Source organism: Haliotis rubra, unplaced genomic scaffold (genome assembly GCF_003918875.1).
Source record: "Haliotis rubra isolate DU_JTF1 unplaced genomic scaffold, ASM391887v1 Scf95, whole genome shotgun sequence".
NCBI classification, from domain to species: Eukaryota; Metazoa; Mollusca; class Gastropoda; order Lepetellida; family Haliotidae; genus Haliotis; species Haliotis rubra.
In genome coordinates this window covers 1,188,425-1,210,779 of record NW_025767690.1, presented here as the reverse complement: position 1 = coordinate 1,210,779, position 22,355 = coordinate 1,188,425, and the positions used below count along the sequence as shown (strand labels likewise).

The 22,355-nt window shown below is 41.6% G+C and overlaps 1 protein-coding gene across 1 annotated transcript; it reads right to left on the bottom strand.

The window, feature by feature from the left end:
* Nucleotides 1–1,385: 1,385 nt before the first annotated feature.
* On the bottom strand, nt 1,386–18,221 carry LOC124264934 (MOB-like protein phocein). Its single transcript, XM_046699716.1, has 8 exons — nt 18,144–18,221; nt 15,819–15,881; nt 7,926–8,026; nt 6,497–6,539; nt 5,833–5,922; nt 4,945–5,024; nt 3,973–4,084; nt 1,386–2,514 (listed from the first exon to the last, which is right to left on the bottom strand). The coding sequence occupies exons 1-8, from the start codon at nt 18,210–18,212 to the stop codon at nt 2,389–2,391; spliced, it is 684 nt and encodes a 227-aa protein (XP_046555672.1). The 5' UTR covers nt 18,213–18,221; the 3' UTR covers nt 1,386–2,388.
* Between the last annotated feature and the right edge of the window lie 4,134 nt (nt 18,222–22,355).

Below are 22,355 nucleotides of genomic sequence, written 5' to 3'. Positions count from 1 at the left end.
TACATGTTAACACCAATGTAACATTTGCTGGAATGGCAAGAGTCGAGAGTCATGCAACAGGTATATCATGATCCTGTCATTTATAAACACACAACTTGGTTGGTGTGGGTACGCTGCCCTCATATTCCAGCTATATTGCGACAGTCTGTAAACAATCAAGTCTGGACCAGACAATCCAGTGATCAACAGCATGAACATCGATCTACACAATTGTGATACGATGACATTCCAACCAAGTCAGCGAGTCTGACCACCCAATCCCGTAACGGTTAGGTGCCTCTTACGACAAGCATGGGTAGCTGAAGACCAATTATAACTGGGATCTTCATGGGTAAACAAACATCTGCGTTCATGATAACGAAAAAAGTAACTGACATGCCCAAACACCAACTGTCCACAGCATGATGACAGCTACTATACCCTATTACTAGGAAACACAGCTGTGGTTCATATGAAATCCTAGAATGGTAATCACCTTACACTCTCCTTGAAAAGATTACACAATACCTTCATACGAACAGTTTATTTTACATCCGACGACACTATTGTGCTGTACATAAAGTGTTGTAAATGGCTTGTGATAATTTGTTGAAAGAGATACACAAAAACTACATTTTCTGCAGTTTCTACACAAACTGCATACTAGTCAAGACCATCAATGTTATTTGAGATATATATTATTCTGTCGACTCTGATACGAGTATGATTGTCAATTTACTTTCAGTTTCTACTTCAACAATTAACTCATGGATGCCAGAGGGATGGAATGTCCCTGCTGTTCAACCTTCACTTTGAGGTTGAATAAAATTCAAACTTTATCACGCTCACAAATATAGTTCACAGAAATCTTGATCTCCACTGTTAGGAAAAGCAAATCCTTTGATACATTGTTATGTCATTCAGATATAAGCAATATTTTGTTTGCTCATATTTTCCCTAAAAAATAATGGCGCACTTCACTTTTTTTGGGTGCACAATAAAATATGTGAAATTTGCTGTGTTTTAACCCATAAATTATCTTCGAACAACATATTTAACAGTGTCTACTTTCCAACTAAGTATTTGCACTGGAATTTAATATGCTACATATACTACCCATCAAAAGTTTAGACTCACTTAAAGCACTCACTATATGTTATGTATATATATATATATGTGGTTACATCGAAGATTGATTTCTCCACTAACTTGGGGAACCAACTGCAAACCTTATGCAGATGAATTGCATGAGGATCATGCATCAAATTGCAGAAAAGCATGTGCAAATATCATGCATGTGAACAGCTGCGTTTTGGTATAAAGTTTTGTTAAGAATTTGCCAATTTTCACTGAGTTTCATCATTTATTGAACTCATGACAATAATCTTTCCAATGTTACGAATTTGTTTTACAATACATCAGTTCGTGTGTAAACAGTACCTTTAAACAGTGTGGTATATTTTGCAAAATCTAGTTTAGAGCAGTTGACTGAAGTAAGTGGCTACATCTACACTGGTGAGTCTAAGCTTTTGATGGGTATTATATCTCTGTAATTGTATACCCATAGTGCCTAACAAATGTAATTTCATGCAACATTCATTTTTTAGATTTTTTAAAAATGCACCTCAGAAAAAAGACACCCCGGCATCCAGAGGGTTATACTGGTCCTTGATAAGGAACTAGAGCAGGGAGCCAAAACAACATGACTGAACCCAAAGGATTTTTCAGTTGAAACCCAAGTAAGAAATAATGTTTCTTGACCTCTTTCGTTCAGTATATGTGAACAAATGGTAATAACATGCATGCAAGAGTTGTAACATTTGATGGATAACTCTACTGTACATGACAACACAAGGCTGGCAGTAAAAACTATTACACTGATAAATACACATTATATACATAATATACAGTATTTGATGTCTTGTGGTGTCCAATCAACATCTGAACATTGTACAACATATCTGCTCAAAATGAACAAATTTTGTAATTTTTGAAAATCCATTTTTTTGTCAAATTCATTAAAGTTGCCATGATGAAAGGATGATTTCTGATGTTATAAACTAAATACTTATTGATACAACATGCAAATAATTGGCCATTGGAGAGCTCTCTGAATGTTTTTGATTTTTTTTAGATCTGTAAGTTTACAAGATCGGGCCACTCGTAAAATTCAAGAAAATCTAGAAGGTTCAAATTGTCCCTAGTACCTGTACGAGTGGTTTAATGCTACTAGTCCGTTTCACAGTACTTCATACACGTCATTAAAATGGCACAATGCATTTTTTTTTGTTAAAACTGTTTTTCCTTTAATGAGCATTGTAATGCTACTGTCCTGCAAAAGATATTTGTTTAGAACCAAAAAGTATCCTGCTGAGTATTGTACTGTTAATGTTGGTAAGGACAGATACTCTAGGCTTCACTCTCCCCTTCTATAGATTGCTGGTCCTCCAGTATAGGAACGATGAGGTTGTCTTTGGACATCAGATTGTATTTCGTCACAAACTGGGTGAATCGACGGCATAGGAAAGTCTCATTCTGAAAACACATGCAACATGTACAAACACTTCCTTGAGATTAGAACAAAGGAATCTCTTTTAAACCAAAGCACATTATTCATCTTATTAGTTCAACAACTGCAAAATGTCCAGGGCCCACACACAAAGTGATCAGAGCTGTGTTGACTCTAGGCCAGAGTATGGGAGTTACATTCATCATAGCACAGAAGATTGCCTTGTATAAGTGGGCCCAAGCATTACAACACAACCGAGGGATTAGAGAGTGAAAATTTAACCTGAGAGTCAAATTTGGTGCAAAATTATTTCGTCCTGGCTTATGTAGACTTCCCAAGGGGGATTACCATTAACTACATTGTCTCCTCTGTACACCCTAAAGGGGAGAAGCATTGAGGACTGGGGTCATGTCTGCCCAGGACCCCCTAAAGGGGACGAGCATTAAGAACTGGGGACCATTTCTGCCCTGGACCCCTAAATGGGATGAGCATTGAGGACTGGGGATCATGTCTGCCCTGGACCCACTAAAGGGGACGAGCATTGAGGACTGGGGAAGATCATTAAGGACTGGTGATCATGTCTGCCCTGGACCCACTAAAGGGGACGAGCGTTGAGGACTGGGAACCATGTCTGCCCTGGACCCACTAAAGGGGACGAGCATTGAGGACTGGGGAAGATCATTAAGGACTGGGGATCATGTCTGCCCTGGACCCACTAAAGGGGACGAGCATTGAGGACTGGGGAAGATCATTAAGGACTGGGAACCATGTCTGCCCTGGACCCCCTAAAGGGGACGATCATTAAGGAAACAAGCATTGAGTACCAGGGGTTAAAATGCTCTAGAATCACAAAGGTGAGACGAGTCTTTGAGAAGAGAGATCTTGGATTGCCCTGGGCACAAGCACTAAGTACTGGGGATATAGTCTACCTGGGAATCCGAATCCCGAAAGGGAGACAAACACTGAGTGCTGGGGACACACACTGCCCCAGAATATTTATGGGGATTAACGCACTGAATACTGCCGTACCTAAGCTGCTGTGGTATCCCAACAGGGAAGCAAGCTGGGTTCTAGAGCCAGGCTGCTCTTGAAACGCGAAATAGTACAGATTATAGAGGATACTCAACAGGAGATGTTTGCTTATTTGTCGTTTAACACCACACTCAGCAATTTTCCAGCTATATGAAGGTGGTCTGTAATAATCGAGTCTGGACCAGACAATCCAGTGATCAACATTGTGAGCATCGATCTACGCAACTGGGATATGATGATATGTGTCAACCAAGTCAGCAAGCCTGACCACCCAATCCCATTAGTAGTTAGCATGGGTTGCTAAAGACCAAATCTAACCCTTATCTTCAGAGGATACTCAGTTGGAGTCAAATATGGGGTACTGGGTGCCTTATCTGCACTGAAAGACCCAGTGGTTACGTCAACATTGTACTTAAAAACTACCAAATACAATTTGGAACTGAAAGGCTCACCTCATATTCATCAAACAAGGTTCGGTGATGAAAGTATGCGTGTGAGAATATTCGGTAAACACGGCGGCAGACAGAACCCAACTTGGCTACTGAAGATTCCTTGATGCTTACTCTGAAGAAAAAATAAACATATACTAGTAATTACATTTGACCACTGTGTTTGTGTGTGTGTCTGTGAATGATCATATTTGTCCAGACTTTGGGAAATGTCATATATAACATAGTGGTGGTCCGATTATTGAAATAATCGAAGATTGGTCACAGTGACTAAACGACCAAGCGATCGATCATGTTTTCTCATAATCGAACACAAACAATTCTGGAACACTTGTTTGGCCTTTGCCCATCCTAGCAGCCACCATTTTTTGTCAGTATTTAACAACGTTCGAGTTCCAGTCGATGTTTTCATGCTGCTTGTTGTAATTCATGGTACAATTGTTAAGGATGGCACCGGCAAGAAAGTGCATAATGGTACAGGTACATGTGACGAACGTGAGTCAGAAATATTGTCAATCTTGAACCCAAGTTCAAACGAGCCGTGATTTAACATCAAGAGATGAGCTCCTTATGACGTCACCTAACAAAAGCCATGATAATGGCCCGTCGTCAAGCAATTTGGGGGCATTATCAAGTTACAGTGGCCCGCTCATTCTGATAACATGCAGGCGTTTTAATGATAATTCTATCCAGTTTAGCTATCATGATATCTAACCTCAAAATGCCAACTGCCAACCAGGGAAACAACAAATACAATCTTATAATGCCCTTCAATCTGACTCAGACTGAGATCAAACATTCAACTGTCTGCTCTCCTGGCAGTTGCCATATCAAAAGGACTACAGAGACTTATGATTAATGAAATATGTGGTCGGACAATTATCTTTTACATAAGGCATTGGGTCCTGGGAACCTATTCTGCCTCAGAATCCCCACAGGCTTTTGTTTAACAAAGCAACGAAGAGATGCTCTCACCTGCTAGGGAAGTACTTGTTGCTGTTAAGTAGACATGCTGCTCCATCCAGGGTGTGCCGGGTGTAGTCTATTGCTGGGCACTGTCACCACACAAATAATATCATTTATTACCTACTAAGGCAAAAATGTAGGGGTTCACATTTTTCATACGATGGCCTAGGGCAAAATATCACTTTGTCATGGTGACACAACGTCATGAACAATGCTATGATGTCACGTTTCTTCTATGACGTTGCAGTCTACATGCAGTGACGGCGGGTAGCCAGTCTATGTTTGAAAGTATATATTTTTGCCCATATCATACTATGTTTATGACACTTGTGCCTAAATATCAGTATAGCGCACACTCGGGAAATACCAACATTTAGGCACTCATGTCGTAAACAGTATGACATAGGCACGAATATAATATACTCTATGTAATACCATGGGGGTAATACCATGAGTGAGTGAGAGAAACCTAACATGTAAATGAAAGACTGTGTAGACATTTAGCTTAAATATGGATATAGTGACAAAATTTGGTACATATTTTACTCAATTTACCGATACACAGAAAATATATTGCAGAATACATCATTTGAAAGATTAATTGCAGTATACAAGCAACACTGTTCAGTCATCTGATTTTGGAAAAATCTTAAAGTTATTTTACATTTAATAGTGGTAAGATGTGAAAAAAATTCTTCACACTCATTAGGTAAAAATCATAATCTAATTTCACAACTAATTGTAGTAATATGTAAGTTATTTGACACTCATTAGGTAAAAAACTTAAAGTTATTTAACATCTAACAGTGGTCCAGTCATCCGAGTTATTTGACACTCATTAGGTTAAAAGCTAACAACATTTCAAACATAATTACTGGTATTTCTCCAATCTCTTACCTCCTTAGGAGTCTTATGTGCTGCACAAAGGAAGATCCACTGTTCTGTGGCCGTCATCTGGGTGCATGTGTCCGGGTTGCAGTCACTTTGCTGATAAAAACATACATTAATAAATACAGTATTCACAAAACTGTCATCAGACTTTACTTCTTGACCACATTCATGAGGCAAGGGTGAGGTGAGATGAAATGGGGTTTCATGTCGCACTTAAGAATATTTCGCTCATATGACAACGTGCATGCGTGTGTATGTGTGGCTGCTTGTACTAGCCCAGACTGGTTTTATAGCACAGCTCACTGAGATACCATGTCGCATTGAAGCATGAATACCCCAGTCAGACCCATTATACTGACTCCGAGCCGACCAGTCCTTGTTGTACCTATTAATACCGAGTGCCAGGTAGGGACCAACAAGTGCCCTATTTTAACATCTTTTGGTATGACGTGGCCGGGGATCAAACCCGCGACCTTCCGCTCTCCGGGTGGACACTCTAACCACTACATCACAGAGGGGTCATGTGGCTGGAGTGAGTTTAGTTTGATCAGTGAGTGAGAGTGGCTTTACACTGCGTTTGGCAATATTCAAGTCACATCCCACATAAAAAAATAGTCTACCCCACTGTCAAAAATGAAAGAATTTTCAAACATTAACATATTATACATACCTGTAATTTCACTGCCAACCCATTAAGTTCCATACAGAATTGTCTGAAAAAACATGTACTGTTTCAGGAAAATTTCAAAAATAACTGTCAAAAATAATATTTATATTTTATACATGAAATAAACAATAAGTGTACATGTATTTCATCCTGGCCCATGGAGCTGCGGAGGGGGAGTGTGGGCACAGATGTATATATCAATAGCTCTCTGATATGAGGGAGACTCACCTGAGATGTCCATACTTCCACACACCCTCATCCTGGCCCTTGGGGGTGGGGAGGGGAAGTGTGGGTACAGATATATATCAGTAGTTCTATGATATGAGGGAGATTTCCCTGAGATGTTCGTACTTCCACACACCCTCATCCTGGCCCTTGGGGGTGGGGAGGGGATGTGTGGGTACAGATATATATCAGTAGCTCTATGATATGAGGGAGACTCACCTGAGATGTTCGTACTTCCACACACCCTCATCCTGGCCCTTGAGGGTGGGAGGGGATGTGGGTACAGATATATATCAGTTGCTCTCTATGATATGAGGGAGACTCACCTGAGATGTTCTCAGTACACACACACCCTCATCTTGGCCCTTGAGGGTGGGAGGGGATGTGTGGGTACAGATATATATCAGTAGCTCTATGATATGAGGGAGACTCACCTGAGATGTTCAGTGACTTCCACACACCCTCATCCTGGCCCTTGGGGGTGGGGAGGGATGTGTGGGTACAGATATATATCAGTAGCTCTATGATATGAGGGAGACTCACCTGAGATGTTCAGATTCCACACACCCTCATCCTGGCCCTTGAGGGTGGGAAGGGGATGTGTGGGTACAGATATATATCAGTAGATCTATGATATGAGGGAGACTCACCTGAGATGTTCGTACTTCCACACACCCTCATCCTGGCCCTTGGGGGTGGGGAGGGGATGTGTGGGTACAGATATATATCAGTAGCTCTATGATATGAGGGAGACTCACCTGAGATGTTCGTACTTCCACACACCCTCATCCTGGCCCTTGAGGGTGGGAGGGGAGGGGTACAGATGTGTGGAGGGAGACTTACAGATATATATCAGTTGCTCTATGATATGAGGGAGACTCACCTGAGATGTTCGTACTTCCACACACCCTCATCCTGGCCCTTGAGGGTGGGGAGGGGATGTGTGGGTACAGATATATATCAGTAGCTCTATGATATGAGGGAGACTCACCTGAGATGTTCGTACTTCCACACACCCTCATCCTGGCCCTTGGGGGTGGGGAGGGGATGTGTGGGTACAGATATATATCAGTAGCTCTATGATATGAGGGAGACTCACCTGAGATGTTCGTACTTCCACACACCCTCATCTTGGCCCTTGAGGGTGGGGAGGGGATGTGTGGGTACAGATATATATCAGTAGATCTATGATATGAAGGAGACTCACCTGAGATGTTCGTACTTCCACACACCCTCATCCTGGCCCTCAGGTGGGGTCAGGATCTCAACAACATTGGTGAAGTCCTTTCTGATAGCTTGTTGGATGAACTGAATCATAACAAAACATGACTTCTGAGTGAATCTTTAAAACATATTTCACAAAACAATGTTGATATTTAGATAACTATTAACAGATATAAAATTTATCATCCAAATCTGTATGCCAAAGGAGATATTGCTTGTGTGAGATCAAACGATATCTCCTAGGCGATATCGTTTTGACAATAGATTTTGTACAATGCCCTAACAATGCTATGAGACGTCATGAACTTGATGACGTCTCAATGCTATGACATCGCTGCACTGCCAGTCTACTGTGTTCAGAGATGTACATTTTTCATTGAAAACTAAAGAAGAGTGATTTTTGATGATAAATAGAATCTCACCCTAGTGTCTTCTGATATCAAATATATCAACACTCGCTGATAAAAGTAAAAATATCCTCGGCAAGCCTGGATATTTATAACTTTATCAACTCGGGGTGATATATTTGATATCAAAAGACACTCGGGTGAGATTCTCTATACCTCTTAGGGTGACCGAGTGGGTAAAGTTTTAACTTCTATACCATCTGTGTTTCAGTTATACATGTTATATGTATTCACATATCAACAATGAGACTTACTTTGAATATAAATGCCTACAAAATTCTGTTGGCAAAGAGTGCCTTGGCTACGAAAACCGAGTCCATGACTCTTATCTAGCTGAACATCATTTCATAAAGGAGTAGGGATAAAAATGCATGTTTTTTCAAAGGCTGCCAGTTAGCACCAGACAGATAATTTATGTGTGCCGTTGTGAAAATATGAGTGCCCATACCATTTCAGGGGCGGATACACCTTTTAAGAAAGGGGGGGTGCACACTATTGAGAAAAGGAGGGGTGCACACTTCATTTTCACCCGAGTTTCAATGGTCATTTAACAAACTTTCAGCACAAAAGGGGGGATGCGCACCCCTGCACCCCCCCACTGGATCCACCTATGCATTTGATGAATCAATTAAACCTAAAATATCACAAAAATTATGTCATTTCAATTTATGTTAATATATCAGGAAACATCATGTACACATGCTGGCTGGATTTCCCAAACACTATCATGACTGCCAGAATAGTTCAGCTTCATTTGTCCACGCCCCACAAACTAACCTACAAACTATGTTATCATCCATAACAGCATTTCCTGGTAAGCTCACTGGAATTCAAACTGGCCATGCCCATGTTAAACTGTGAGAGTGCCAGCCGAAAAGAGTTTGATGCCATGCAAAAATTGGTTTTAAATCAGTTGGTCAAATTATTACATTTTCCATTAAATGAATCATGGTGTGTAATATATTTATAATTTAACCTGTGCCACCAGGGCACATTGAAAACATGTCATGTGTGTCATTTCAATACTGATCTTGCCATGGCACACAAATAAAGTACTATTTAGATCCCTGAGTAAGCTTATTTAACAAGTCTTCAAATTCATATTTTTTGTATAATTATTATTATGTTTTACAGATTAAGATGAAAAATGCAGCAGAGAGGGTTCGGATGATCCTGGCACAGTCAGGCTGGTAAGGCTCATCATCAGCTCAGGGCCCTTGCCCCCTCTACATGCAACCCACACAGCTTAATGGGACTTCGGAGGAGTGACAGCGAATGGGACTTCTCCGAGGAAACACTGCCTAGTCGAACCCACCAAGAACTTTCCGGAGAATATGTAGACTCCCCAACACTGCAGCCTTCTGCATTACCCAGAGTGTCAGAAGGGAGATCAGGAGGTACCAAACCAAGGGCACCGAGAACAATGGGGAGTCTGACGACAGTGTACTTGTGATGCAAGCGAGACATTTCAAAGGCAAGGTCCGCATATTTATGATGCTTTTCCTGAATCTTGCCAATCACACTGCTGTCAAAAGGGACAGAAAATTCAATGATATAAATAAATTCATTGGCTTTATCAAAAAGGACAAGATCAGGTTTGTTGGCTGGAATTCTTCTGAGGCTGTATACGGGCCTATTCCACAGAAGTTTGAAAGCATCATTTTCCATGACACCCTGGACATGTTCAGTGTCGTACCATGGATGGACCTCGGAGTCAAAGCCACAGACATGGCGGAGACGGTAGTAAAAGCAACGAACCATGCCATCATGTCGTTTAAGATATGCTGTTTGTGCCAAAGAAGGGCATCCACTGACAAGATGTTGGACAGTCTCTGTGAAATTCATTACATAGTCGACATTTCATATTGATATTTTCTTTAGTTTAAGAATCACATTTTGGTGATTACGAGTGGGAAGTGACTGGTCCTGAGCAGCAAAAAGGAAGCCCTCAGTTTCACATTTAAGACCAGCCGACTTCATCCATGCGAAGGAGTGGGTGGGATTGCTATTCTGTTCAACACACTGCATGTAAACACGATGCAATGGCTTCTCAGAAAGCTTCTCAACAAAAGACAGACTCTGGGCAGACTTGGTGAAGGACTTCACCTGGTTTACTCTCATCGCTGTACCGTCCAGCAGTACATTGCCATAAAAACAAGAAGACAAAGTCATCAATATCCCCCGCAATGGCAAAATACTCTTCATGATTATGTCTACGAGTAATGATTATGTCAAATATTTAGGTGTGTATATGGAAAAGTGGAAGGAGAGTATTGAAAGGTTTTTAAAGTTCTGCTCCCAAAAGCAGCACTATCACCAATTTCAGGCTAAGTCAAACTTGTTGCCATGGAAACGCCATAAATATTTTATTCAGAATTCCAAAACTACCAAAAGGCACCAGTACACCACCAGACCAATCTATGTGCCAAGTTTGGTAAAGAAATAGTGAACAGTTTTAGAGTTCTGCCAAGTCGAAAAAAATAGTACCACCAATTTCAGGCTGTCAAACTTGTTGCCATAGAAACGCCATGGAAAGAAATATTTTTATTCAGAATTCCAAAACTACCAAAAGGCACAAGTACACCACCAGACCAATCTATGTGCCAAGTTTGGTGAAGAAATAGTGATTAGTTTTAGAGTTCAGCTCCGGAAAAGAGCACTACTACAATTTCAGGCTAAGTCAAACTTGTTGCCATGGAAACGCCATAAATATTTTATTCAGAATTCCAAAACTACCAAAAGGCACCAGTACACCACCAGATCTATCTATGTGCCAAGTTTGGTGAAGAAATAGTGAACAGTTTTAGAGTTCTGCTCCGGAAAAGAGTACTACCACAATTTCAGGCTAAGTCGAACTTGTTGCCATGGAAACGCCAAAAATATTTAATTCAGAATTCCAAAACTACCAAAAGGCACCAGTGCACCACCAGATCCATGTATGTGCCAAGTTTGGTGAAGAAATATTTAACGGTTTTAGAGTTCTGCTCCGGAAAAGACAAATGTGCACGGACGGACGGACGGACGCACGCGACGCACGCACGGACGAGTCCATTTTAATACCCCCTGCAAAACGCGTTGCGGGGGATAAAAATCAACCTCAAATCTCAGATTCTGTCCAACAACCTTGGCACGCTTAAAATAGCTGTGGAATTACTTGCTTGCATCATGAGTCTTCACATGCATCACCAGAGGATCATCCGATAAATAAATATGTGCAAAAGTACACAATAAAATTCTATCATGAAGAGCCTCCACATTAATCAAACCCCGACCTCCAGAATTGATTGGCATATATAAACGGTTAAGAGAGGAACGAGGGTGGTGGGCTCTGTTATCAGACATGATCCTTCTGGTCAGACAGTCAAGACTCTGGATATCTTGTTTTGTCCAATCAACTACTCCAAAGGAATAGGAAAGAACTGGCACAGCAAAAGTATTGGTGGCTTTGACCTTGTTTCGAGCATTTAGCTCTGAGCTCCAGATTTTCTTTAAGCGAGATTTATACTCGGCCCGAAGTTTTTCTTGAATCTTGGCATTTTGGAGCTTGTCTCAAACTTGCATTCCAAGATAGGTGTAGGCCTGATCTTTCACAAGATGCTCAATAACTCCTCACCCTTGTAAGTTGACAGATCCATCATTAACTACCTTGCCACGTTTCAAATGAAGAGTATTACATTTGTTGAGCCCAAATGTCATGCCAATATCATTAGCAAAGGACTCCACAAGGAGAACCTGCTCTTTCAAATTGGTATCTCCTTTGGCAAGGAGCTTGATGTCATCCATGTAAAGGAGATGAGTAAGTGGTGTTGGGGATCTGTGCTGAGGAGGTCCGGGATGGTAACCCTCCTCTTTATTGAGCAGAAAGCTCAAAGGATTTAGAGACAAACAAAAATGCAATGGACTGAAGGAGTCCCCCTGGAAAATCCCCCTTCTGATCGGAATAGAATCCGGAGTCTACACCTGCCCTTGCGAGTACATGTCAAGTTGAGTCGACCAGTAACCCATTAAAGACTTGAGTAAATCAAGTAGTCGCTCTGGGAGGTCAGTACAACACAGAGACTTCAGATCCATTCGTGAGGGACAGAGTCGTATGCTTCTTTGTAGTCAATCCAGCACATGGAGAGGTTGCGGTGATATGTTTTAGCTTCTTCCAAAATCATTTTCTGTACAAGAAGTTGATCCTTGCAACCCCAACATCCCTTTCTTGCTCCCTTCTGCTCTCTGTAAATTATATCATTGGAAGAGCAGTAAGATGACACGAGGTTTGTCAAACACCCTGTGAATATTTTGTATTGTGTATTCAAACATGTGATAGGGCGGAAGTTTTTGGGATACGTCAAGTCTCCTTTCTTGGGGAGAAGTATTGTGCGACCTTTGCAGAACCATGGAGGAACATCACCTGTGTCCACGAGAGTATGGAAACAGTGTAGTAATGGTATTTGGACACAGGGGAACAGTTTCCAATACCGGTTTTGAATGCCATCAGGCCCTGGAGCTGTATTAGATTTGGACTTTTTATAACACTTTTCAGGCAATCTGGTGAGATGTAAGAGACAAACGACCTAGTTAGTTTCTCATGCACTGCATGGTCATAATCACGGACCCACGGTGCCTTAAGGTTACAGTCGCCAGTTACAGACCACAACTGTTTCGAGAACCTTTCATTGGCATCCACGGGAGGCCGTTTATCATGCTCACCATCACCTCTTGTTTTAAGTTGCCTGTAGAAGTGCTTTCCATTATTTCTCAAAAGTTTATTTTGTTTGATGAATTTGTTTTTCTTTTCCCATTTATTCTTTCTTTCAGTCCAAACTTTTATTTTTGCCTTAAGAGAATCGACAATTTGGAGAAATACCTTTTCTTTTATTATTATTATGTTTTACAGATTAAAGATAGTATGCAGCAGAGAGGGTTCGGGTGATCCTGGCACAGTCAGGCTGGTAAGGCTCATCATCAGCTCAGGGCCCTTGCCCCCTCTACATGCAACCCACACAGCGAATGGGACTTCTCCCAGGAAACGCTGCCTAGTCGAACCCACCAAGAACTTTCCGGAGAATATGAAGGCTCCCCAACACTGCAGCCTTCTGCATTACCCATAGTGTCAGAAGGGCTGTACTCCCAGTGGAGAACCCGGCACTCTCCTGATCTGCGCCAAGAGATCAGGAGGTCCAAACCTGGCGACAGTGTTCTTGGGATGCAAGCGAGACATTTCAAAGGTGAGGTTTTCCTGAATCTTGCCAATAACATTGGTGTCAAAAGGGACAGAAAATTCAATGATATAAATAAATTAATTGGCTTTATCAGAAAAGACAAGATCAGGTTTGTTGGCTGGAATTCTTCTGAGGCTGTATATGGGCCTATTCCATAGAAGTTTGAAAGCATCATTTTCCATGACGCCCTGGACATGTTCAGGGTCGTACCATGGATGGACCTCGGAGTCAAAGCCACAGGCATGTCGGAGACGGTAGTAAAAGCAATGAGCCATGCCATCATGTCGTTTAAGATATGATGTTTGTGCCAATGAAGGGCATCCACTGACAAGGTGTTGGACAGTCTCCGTGAATTCATTGCAAAGTCGACATTTCATATTAATATTTTCTTTAAGAATCACATTTAGGCGATTGCGAGTGGGAAGTGACTGGTCCTGAGCTCCCATCGCTGTACCGTCCAGCAGTACATTGCCATCAGCAAAGTATTATTATTATTATTATTATTTTAGGATATTTATATAGCGCACATATCCAGGCAACTAGTACTTGCTCAAGGTGCTGGTATTTGTCCCCCTCGATCACTGGATGTCAATCTCAATGGCACATCACATATTATCAATCTCAACTCCCTGGGGAGTATATAACTCTTGAAGCCACTAGGCTCACCAAGTTATTGTGGCTTTCTCATCCTAATGAGGTACCTATTCACAGCTGCGTGGACTGGGACACATAGTCACAGTACTTTGTCCAAGTTCACTGCATGTTGCTGTACCCGCAACTAGGTGTTTGCACGTACTCATGTGGCCACCATCTGGCCATATACCAACGGATTCGTGGGTTCTTTAAGTGCACAGGGTTGTGTACTGTATACTAGGGGTTGTGACAACACTGAAAGAGTCTGCACACAAAGTTGAGTCCAAGGTTATTACACCCAGTCACAGGTGGGTTCGATCCCGGCACCTCAACCTCGCTGAATCACTAGCCTTGCGCCTTAGCCAGCTCGCCCACTGCGCCCCCGCAATACCAAGTCTAAATCTTCTGAACTTCTAAGACAAATTGAAATCTATATTCAGGAACCAAAAAGTTATTTTCACAAAGGCATGTACCTAAATTATCCAGGGTTAGTACCGATTATCAGCCATCAAATTTAAGGCATTTTAGGAGCTTTTCAAGGCTCAACCAACAAATTTAAGACCATAGAAACTCGTATAACAAATATGTACACACAAGGTTGGTCAAATGTGGGGAACGATTATTAGAGGGAAATAACTCTCAGCTAAATTGCTGCACTAGGAAAGTTTTTCTTGGTAGTGGATATTTATACACACCTATTGTCATTGCAAGGCATTTTCTTAACATATTCTTCAGGTGTTTTCAAGCCTGAGCAAAATCTGTTATCTGTCTGGTGCCCTATGGCATCCTTTGAAATAATTGCATTTCTATTCCTGATATTGTAAGGGGCACAGTGGCTATATAGAACACAGACGTGATGAATTGAAATATAATAAGATTGCGAGAAAACAATATTAAGTCCTTTTCCAGAAACTACAGAAATTACACGAATGATAATTTGTGAGAATATCTAAGATATACCTATCAAGACTGAGTTAATAAATTGGTGCGATAAAATATTTTTTGCTGAATTATGTCCCTTGTTGTCTGTTATTTTACAGAGTTAAGGTGTGTGAGTGGGTATGGTTTTACACCGCTTTTAGCAACATTTCAGCAATATCACGGCTGGGGACACAAGAAATGGGCTTCACACATTGTACCCATGTGGGGAATCAAACCCAGGTCTTCGGCGTGACAAGCGAATGTTTTAACCACTAGGCTACCCCACTGCCCTCCAGAGTTAGGGCTTTTACTCCATTTTTCTCAACAACAACTTCATGACCGTATGGACAAACAATATTATAATGTGCCCAATGGAAGGGGTCAATTATAGTAACTAGAACACTGATAGTGAGTGAGTGAGTGAGTGAGTGAGTTTTTCGCCACATTCAGCAATATTCCAGCTATAAGGCGGGGGTCTGTAAATAATTGAGTTTGGACCAGACAATCCAGTGATCAACAGCATGAGCATCGATCTATGCAATTTGGATACGATGACAAGTGTCAACCATGTCAGCGAGCCTGACCACCCGATCCCGTTGTCGCCTCTTAGGACAAGCATGGGTTACTGAAGATCAATTCTAACCCGGATCTTCTCGGGTTTCACTGATAGTGAAGTTGTGACAAGGTCAGACAAGGATCTCCCACCTGCTGCACTGCAAGGGTGCTGTCCATCTCCTCAAAGGACTCATCCTGCCAGCTGCACCAGTTCTGGAGGAACAATAAAGTTGTGAGTTAAATTCAACATCAAACTATACAGTATTTCACTGACATTACCACTCTCACAGAGATCACTAGTCCTTAGCTGTACAGTCCAAGAGTAGCAAAATATCTTTCAGTATGGTAAGCATTGCAAAAAGGGCTATTTATTGACCATGCTAACACAAGATAAGCTGTCATCAGATACTAAGTAAAGTTGAGTGCAGATTTTTAAGTACAGTCGAACGCCAATATCTCCAACTTGGTTGAGACGAATTCTCGATTGTGTCTAACTGAACCTTCCGATTTTGTTATATTTATCATCATTGTCTCAAACTAGATGTGTCAATTTCCCTGTTGTTTCAAACTCATTTTAGGGTCCCCAAAAGCCCTAATAAGGGACTGTTTATAATTTATGGACAGGAGGGTGATGATGATTTTCATGGAGAAGCATGTACAGTGTGACTGACCCCCTCTTAAATTTATGTACAAAGTAAGTGATCCTGCCCTGCATGTCATGTACAAAATCAATGATCCCCCCTCCCTTCCCATATTTTTTAAGCATAATTTGTGTATATTTCTATGTACAAAATTGCTGCCCCTCTCCCCCCTGCCTCCCCAAAACAAAATGGGTGACCTCTCCTAAAACATCATCAAAACATCACCCACCCACTAGCCATAAATTCATATATTATTAATGGTCCCTAAGTACAAATTAACCCTTTTGCCTCGAACTGTCAAAGTTGTCAAAGTTTATTGTTGCAACTGAAAACTTCATTCACGTAATCAGAAGTCATGCTCATAAACATGCTACCAAAAGATCAAAGGTGAGGATTAATGGTTTCATCAATCAAGTGGCATGTTTGGGAGTACTGCACTTTACCGGGTGCACTTTTTCAGATTAATTAGCGCTGCTGGGGCTCGAACGCTCTTCGCCGGATTACTGACTTGGTTACTTAGTGACGTAATTGGCGGACGCTCTACCTTGGGACCACGAGCACCATCACAGTTAATGAGTGCTTGTTTAACAGGTCATTTGCTTGGAAGTGAGGCGGAAGTGCGAGAAATGAAAACAAACCACTACGCACGCGCAATGGTTTGTTTACATTTCTCGCGCTTCCGTCCCACTGTGCCACGCCCTTCCATTCATTTTTTCACGCCATTATTTCTTGGACTGTACTGACGAGTATGGGATGGATCGGGATGTGTTTCAGTTGGATATAACAGGATTATATACTGCCCTAAGGTAAAGTCAAACCCTAAATAAGAATTAGAAAGGGTCCCTAACCCTACCCCTCTCCCAACCCTAACCCTAAGGATCGGAAAGGGTACCATACCCTAACCCTAAGGATCGGAAAGGGTGCTAACCCTAAACCCTAAGGAAAGTAAAGGTTCCCTAGCCCTAACCCCTAACCCTAAGGATCGTAAAGGGTGCCTAACCCTAAACCTAAGGATCTTAAAGGGTGCCATACCCTAACCCTAACCCTAACTTATGGATCGTAATGGGGTGTTTGACTCTAAAGATGCAAGTGAAGGGAGACGGAGCACTTACAGCGATATAGCGAGACAGCGCTTGAGACAGTGCGGTAGCGCTATAGCGCAATAATTGCCCTGCAGCAAGCAGTGCATTCTAGCCGCATCCCAGATAGCAATGTCCGTTGGGCCAATGTTGGACCAACATTGGCCATCATTGGGCCTACTTTGGCCAATGTTGGCCCAACGAACATTGCTATCAGGGATGTTAACTACACATGTATACACATATAGTCATCACACTTACCAACTGATTAATTGACTAGTTACCAGCTGACTGATAAATGTAATAGTGCTGTCAACTAAACGGGATCGCTTGTGAGTTTGTTAAATTACATGGGTTAAAATTTAGGGGGGAAACGGGAGGAAGTCTTACCCCTCGTTCATTGTTTAACATAGCATCTGGGAATATCCCATCTAGATAAGGGTGATCACTGTGAAAGCACTTGGTTATTTAAAACACTATCGTATGCTAAAGTAAGATACAAATATACACCTATTGTAAGATTTGGGGATACACTTGGGATCTTAGCTTTGTGTTTTTAAAATCAATACCGTGTAAATGAAACCGACTGTCTTCAAGTTGAGACTGAGAGAGGTTGTCTCAGACAATTGTTTCATTGTGTGACTGGATCGTAATTAAATCCGTAAATTTATTCACGTCGGGTCATTACTGCGTAGGACCGTAGACTGGTATCACCAATGATAAATATACAAGTGTTGAAAACCAATGAAACACACCTGAGATTTAGTACCAGGACGATTCCTTCTGACAATCGTGCCTGCAGTATCGGTGGCAGCCATTTTCATTTTGGTCAACGAAGGGACATAACTCTGTACGAGAATTATTTTCTCCTCCAAACTCATTGTCTTTGGATAGCGGGTCGAATCCCGTGTTTCACAATATGCCATGTCCTTGTTGGTTTTCTGTATTATTGATGATTTGGACGCCCCAACAGAATGCAGATTTCTAGAGCAATAAAGGGTTTTTTCTACAAAGTGGATTTTTCTGGAATTCGTTTAAATCTCAGCGTTTCAAACTCAATTAATTAACGACAGGGGAGGATAAAGCGTTTTGAGAAAGTGCATGCTAATGAGATACGGTGTGTGTGTGCGTGCGTGCGTGCGTGCGTGCGCGCGCGCACTTCATTTTCAAGAGAGTTTCAATGGTCATTTAATAAACTTTCAGGACAAAAGGAGGGGGTGGGGGGAGCATATACGTGAAACACATCCTTACAGAAATCATTGAGTCATTCTTCGTATATATACATATTCCTATATTCTTCCCACAGTAAACATTTAGTCATTCTGCTTACAAGGTGTATTTCGCTATTCTCCTTACACCCAAACGTCCCGATACTCTATCATTACATATTCAGGTTTTCTTCTTTCATTAATCTTACATCAACTGTTCTGGAATTCATCTCAAATTAGGCATTTCAATATTCTTACATTAGTCCCTCAGGCATATTTTTCATCAAATATTCCGATATTCTTCTTACAGTCCCTTTTCAGGTGAATCCACTGTTCTGTCAAACTCTCCGAAGCACGAAACGTGTTTGATTGAGCTGGTAAATGTAGTGTAGTTTTTTTCATTTTATTTTTGCAAAGACCAGACTGACACAACAGAAACTACACCCACACCCCAAAAATTGAAAGAATTAATAAATCACCCCACCACCCTCGTGGGCGTACGCGTTGCTTTTAGTTTCGTTATCTTTCTTTGAAGTGACACCCTATCCACACCCACCCGGCACAACAGATCTATCACCTTGACCTGCTTTGTCTGTTTCATCCTTTCTGATAACACACCTTCCTGTCGCGGTTATGTCAAAATCCGGAAAGATCCGGGTCAGAATTGGTAGTAAGAGGCGATCGGATTGTCAGGCTTGCTGACTTGGTTGACACATGTCATCGTATCCCAATTGCGATTATTATTTACAGACCGCCTCCATATATACACAAAGCATCCCTGGCATATCTCACGATAGAATGAGCCCCCGATCTGAACCCATTGGGGCATATCCGGGACATGATTGGTCGTCGTGTGCAACAAAAGGGATCCTCCTGTACAGAACCTGGCCCAACAGTAAGATGCTTTACACGAGGAATGGCGTAGACTGCCCCTTCAGAGGATCAGGAGGCTGACAGAGGGTATGAGGAGGACAGTGCTTGCTGTCATACACATGTAGGTTACACTGGGTATTGACTTTGAATCGTGTAAGACACGCAAAATGACATGTTGAATGTTCACCAATAAATTCAACATTTAACATTCCAGGCCATACTTGTACAGACATGGTTTTGTATGAAAATCAGTATGTGTGTGTTGTTGTTATTTTTTAAATGAGCAATTATCATCATAAAATCAACATGGATTCCCTTCATTTTGTCGTTTTTTTATGAGCCAAAGGATCATACGGCTCATGTTTTGCCATCCTGGTCACCACGAGAAGATTTATGTACGTGTTGAACACATATCATTGCAAAAACGCAGGGGTGCTTAATTCAGTTCATTGTGTATAGCCTGAATAGTTGTTTGTTGTTTTGTAGTTTCAAGTCAAAACATTGATGACACAACAGTCTCGTTTCCTGCTGACTGGGTTCCGTCCTATTGCGCAACTTCGTACAATAACCAGTCCAGAATTTTGAGACCAATTCATTCAACTGGATACATAAATATTCATCGGTATTATTTGATATACCTAAGCACATGTATATTGCAACACTACGCTCCTTCTAACCCTTGAAAAAACACGTCGTGCAGCGTGATCTGTCGTACAGCTTGCTCTGTTAAATGGAAATTGTGGAAATCTCAAAACGAGGCTCTGACGCTAGAAAAGTCTGGTACGGACTTGATATTATATCATTCAGATTGTGCGTTACAAAACTACACTGAAAAAGCGCAAAGAACACATAACAGGTGTAACCAATGAGTCAGATGAATTGTGAATCATTTTACGACCTTATCAAACAGGGGCAGCCTGTGACGTCTTAGTTAAGGTCATGCGGCCTACACCTCGCCATAAAATATAAAAATACGATGTTATTAAAGATTAAAATTAAATTTAACTTGTAAATACCATGTTCTTATGAAACAAGGAATTGGACTTCAGTGTAACCATAGTTGTTTGTGGTGTCTCATTTCACTTTCACTCGAGAAAATTCGCATCGGCTGAAAAGTAGGTCATTGTCTGAATAGGTTAATGAGATTCATGTTTCGGTTTGACACCGCACTCAGCAATATCCCAGCTTGGTCATGCGGACAAGACGTCCGATAGAGAGAGAGAGAGAGAGAGAGAGAGAGAGAGAGAGAGAGAGAGAGAGAGAGAGAGAGAGAGAGAGAGAGAGAGAGAGAGAGAGAGAGAGAGAGAGAGGAGAGATAAAGAGAGAGAGAGAGAGAGAGAGAGAGAGAGAGAGAGAGAGAGAGAGAGAGAGAGAGAGAGAGAGAGAGAGAGAGAGAGAGAGAGACATTTAGACCCATAAGCACAACCCGGATTTACCTTGAATCGTTTTCTTTGTATTATCACAAACATACATCTCCTTTCCTCACACCTCCTACGCACAGCACTCAAACCGGAGGTAGGTCAGTAGGGAGGGCATTGAGACCACCCACCAAAGGAGAAATCAGTATAAAGAACTAGACCAGCATAGCACCCAGGATGGATCAATATAAAGAACTAGACCAGCATAGCACCCAGGAGTAGTCAATATAAAGAACTAGACCAGCATAGAACCCAGGAGAAATCAGTATAAAGAACTAGACGAGCATAGCAACCAGGAGAAATCAGTATAAAGAACTAGACCAGCATAGCACCCAGGATGGATCAATATAAAGAACTAGACCAGCATAGCACCCAGGAGTAGTCAGTACAAAGAACTAGACCAGCAGAGCAACCAGGAGAAATCAGTATAAAGAACTAGGCCAGCATAGAACCCAGGAGAAATCAGTATACAGAACTAGACCAGCATAGCAACCAGGAGAAATCAGTATAAAGAACTAGACCAGCATAGCACCCAGGAGAGATCAGTATAAAGAACTAGACCAGCATAGCAACCAGGAGAAATCAGTATAAAGAACTAGACCAGCATAGCACCCAGGAAAAATCAGTATAAGGAACTAGCACCAGCATAGCAAAGAACTAGGCCAGGAGCACCCAGGAGAAATCAGTATAAAGAACTAGGCCAGCATAGCACCCAGGAGAAATCAGTATAAAGAACTAGACCAGCATAGCACCCAGGAGAAATCAGTATAAAGAACTAGACCAGCATAGCACCCAGGAGTAGTCAGTATAAAGAACTAGACCAGCATAGAACCCAGGAGAAAACAGTATAAAGAACTAGACCAGCATAGCAACCAGGAGAAATCAGTATAAAGAACTAGACCAGCATAGCACCCAGGATGGATCAATATAGAGAACTAGACCAGCATAGCACCCAGGAGTAGTCAATATAAAGAACTAGACCAGCATAGCACCCAGGAGAAATCAGTATAAAGAACTAGGCTAGCATAGCACCCAGGAGAAATCAGTATATAAAGAACTAGACCAGCATAGCACCCAGGAGTAGATCAATATAAGAACTAGAACTAGCAACCAGGAGAAAGCACCCAGCATAGCAAATCAGTATAAAGAACTAGGCCCAGGAGCATAGCACCCAGGAGAAATCAGTATAAAGAGCATAGCACCCAGGAGAAATCAGTATAAAGAACTAGACCAGCATAGCACCCAGGAGAAATCAGTATAAAGAACTAGACCAGCATAGCAACCAGGAGAAATCTAGACCAGCATAGCACCCAGGAGAAGTCAATATAAAGAACTAGGCTAGCATAGCACCCAGGAGAAATCAGTATAAAGAACTAGGCCAGCATAGCACCCAGGAGAAATCAGTATAAAGAACTAGACCAGCATAGCACCCAGGAGAAATCAGTATAAAGAACTAGACCAGCATAGC

Excerpts from the sequence above, each read along its gene's own strand:
- LOC124264934 (XM_046699716.1), bottom strand. The coding sequence starts at position 18,212 with ATGAAAATGGCTGCCACCGATACTGCAGGCACGATTGTCAGAAGGAAT. Across the intron at positions 5,923-6,496 it reads GGTTGGCAGTGAAATTACAG|CAAAGTGACTGCAACCCGGA; the intron begins GTATGTATAATA and ends TGTTTTTATCAG. Across the intron at positions 4,085-4,944 it reads AACAAGTACTTCCCTAGCAG|AGTAAGCATCAAGGAATCTT; the intron begins GTGAGAGCATCT and ends TTTTTTCTTCAG.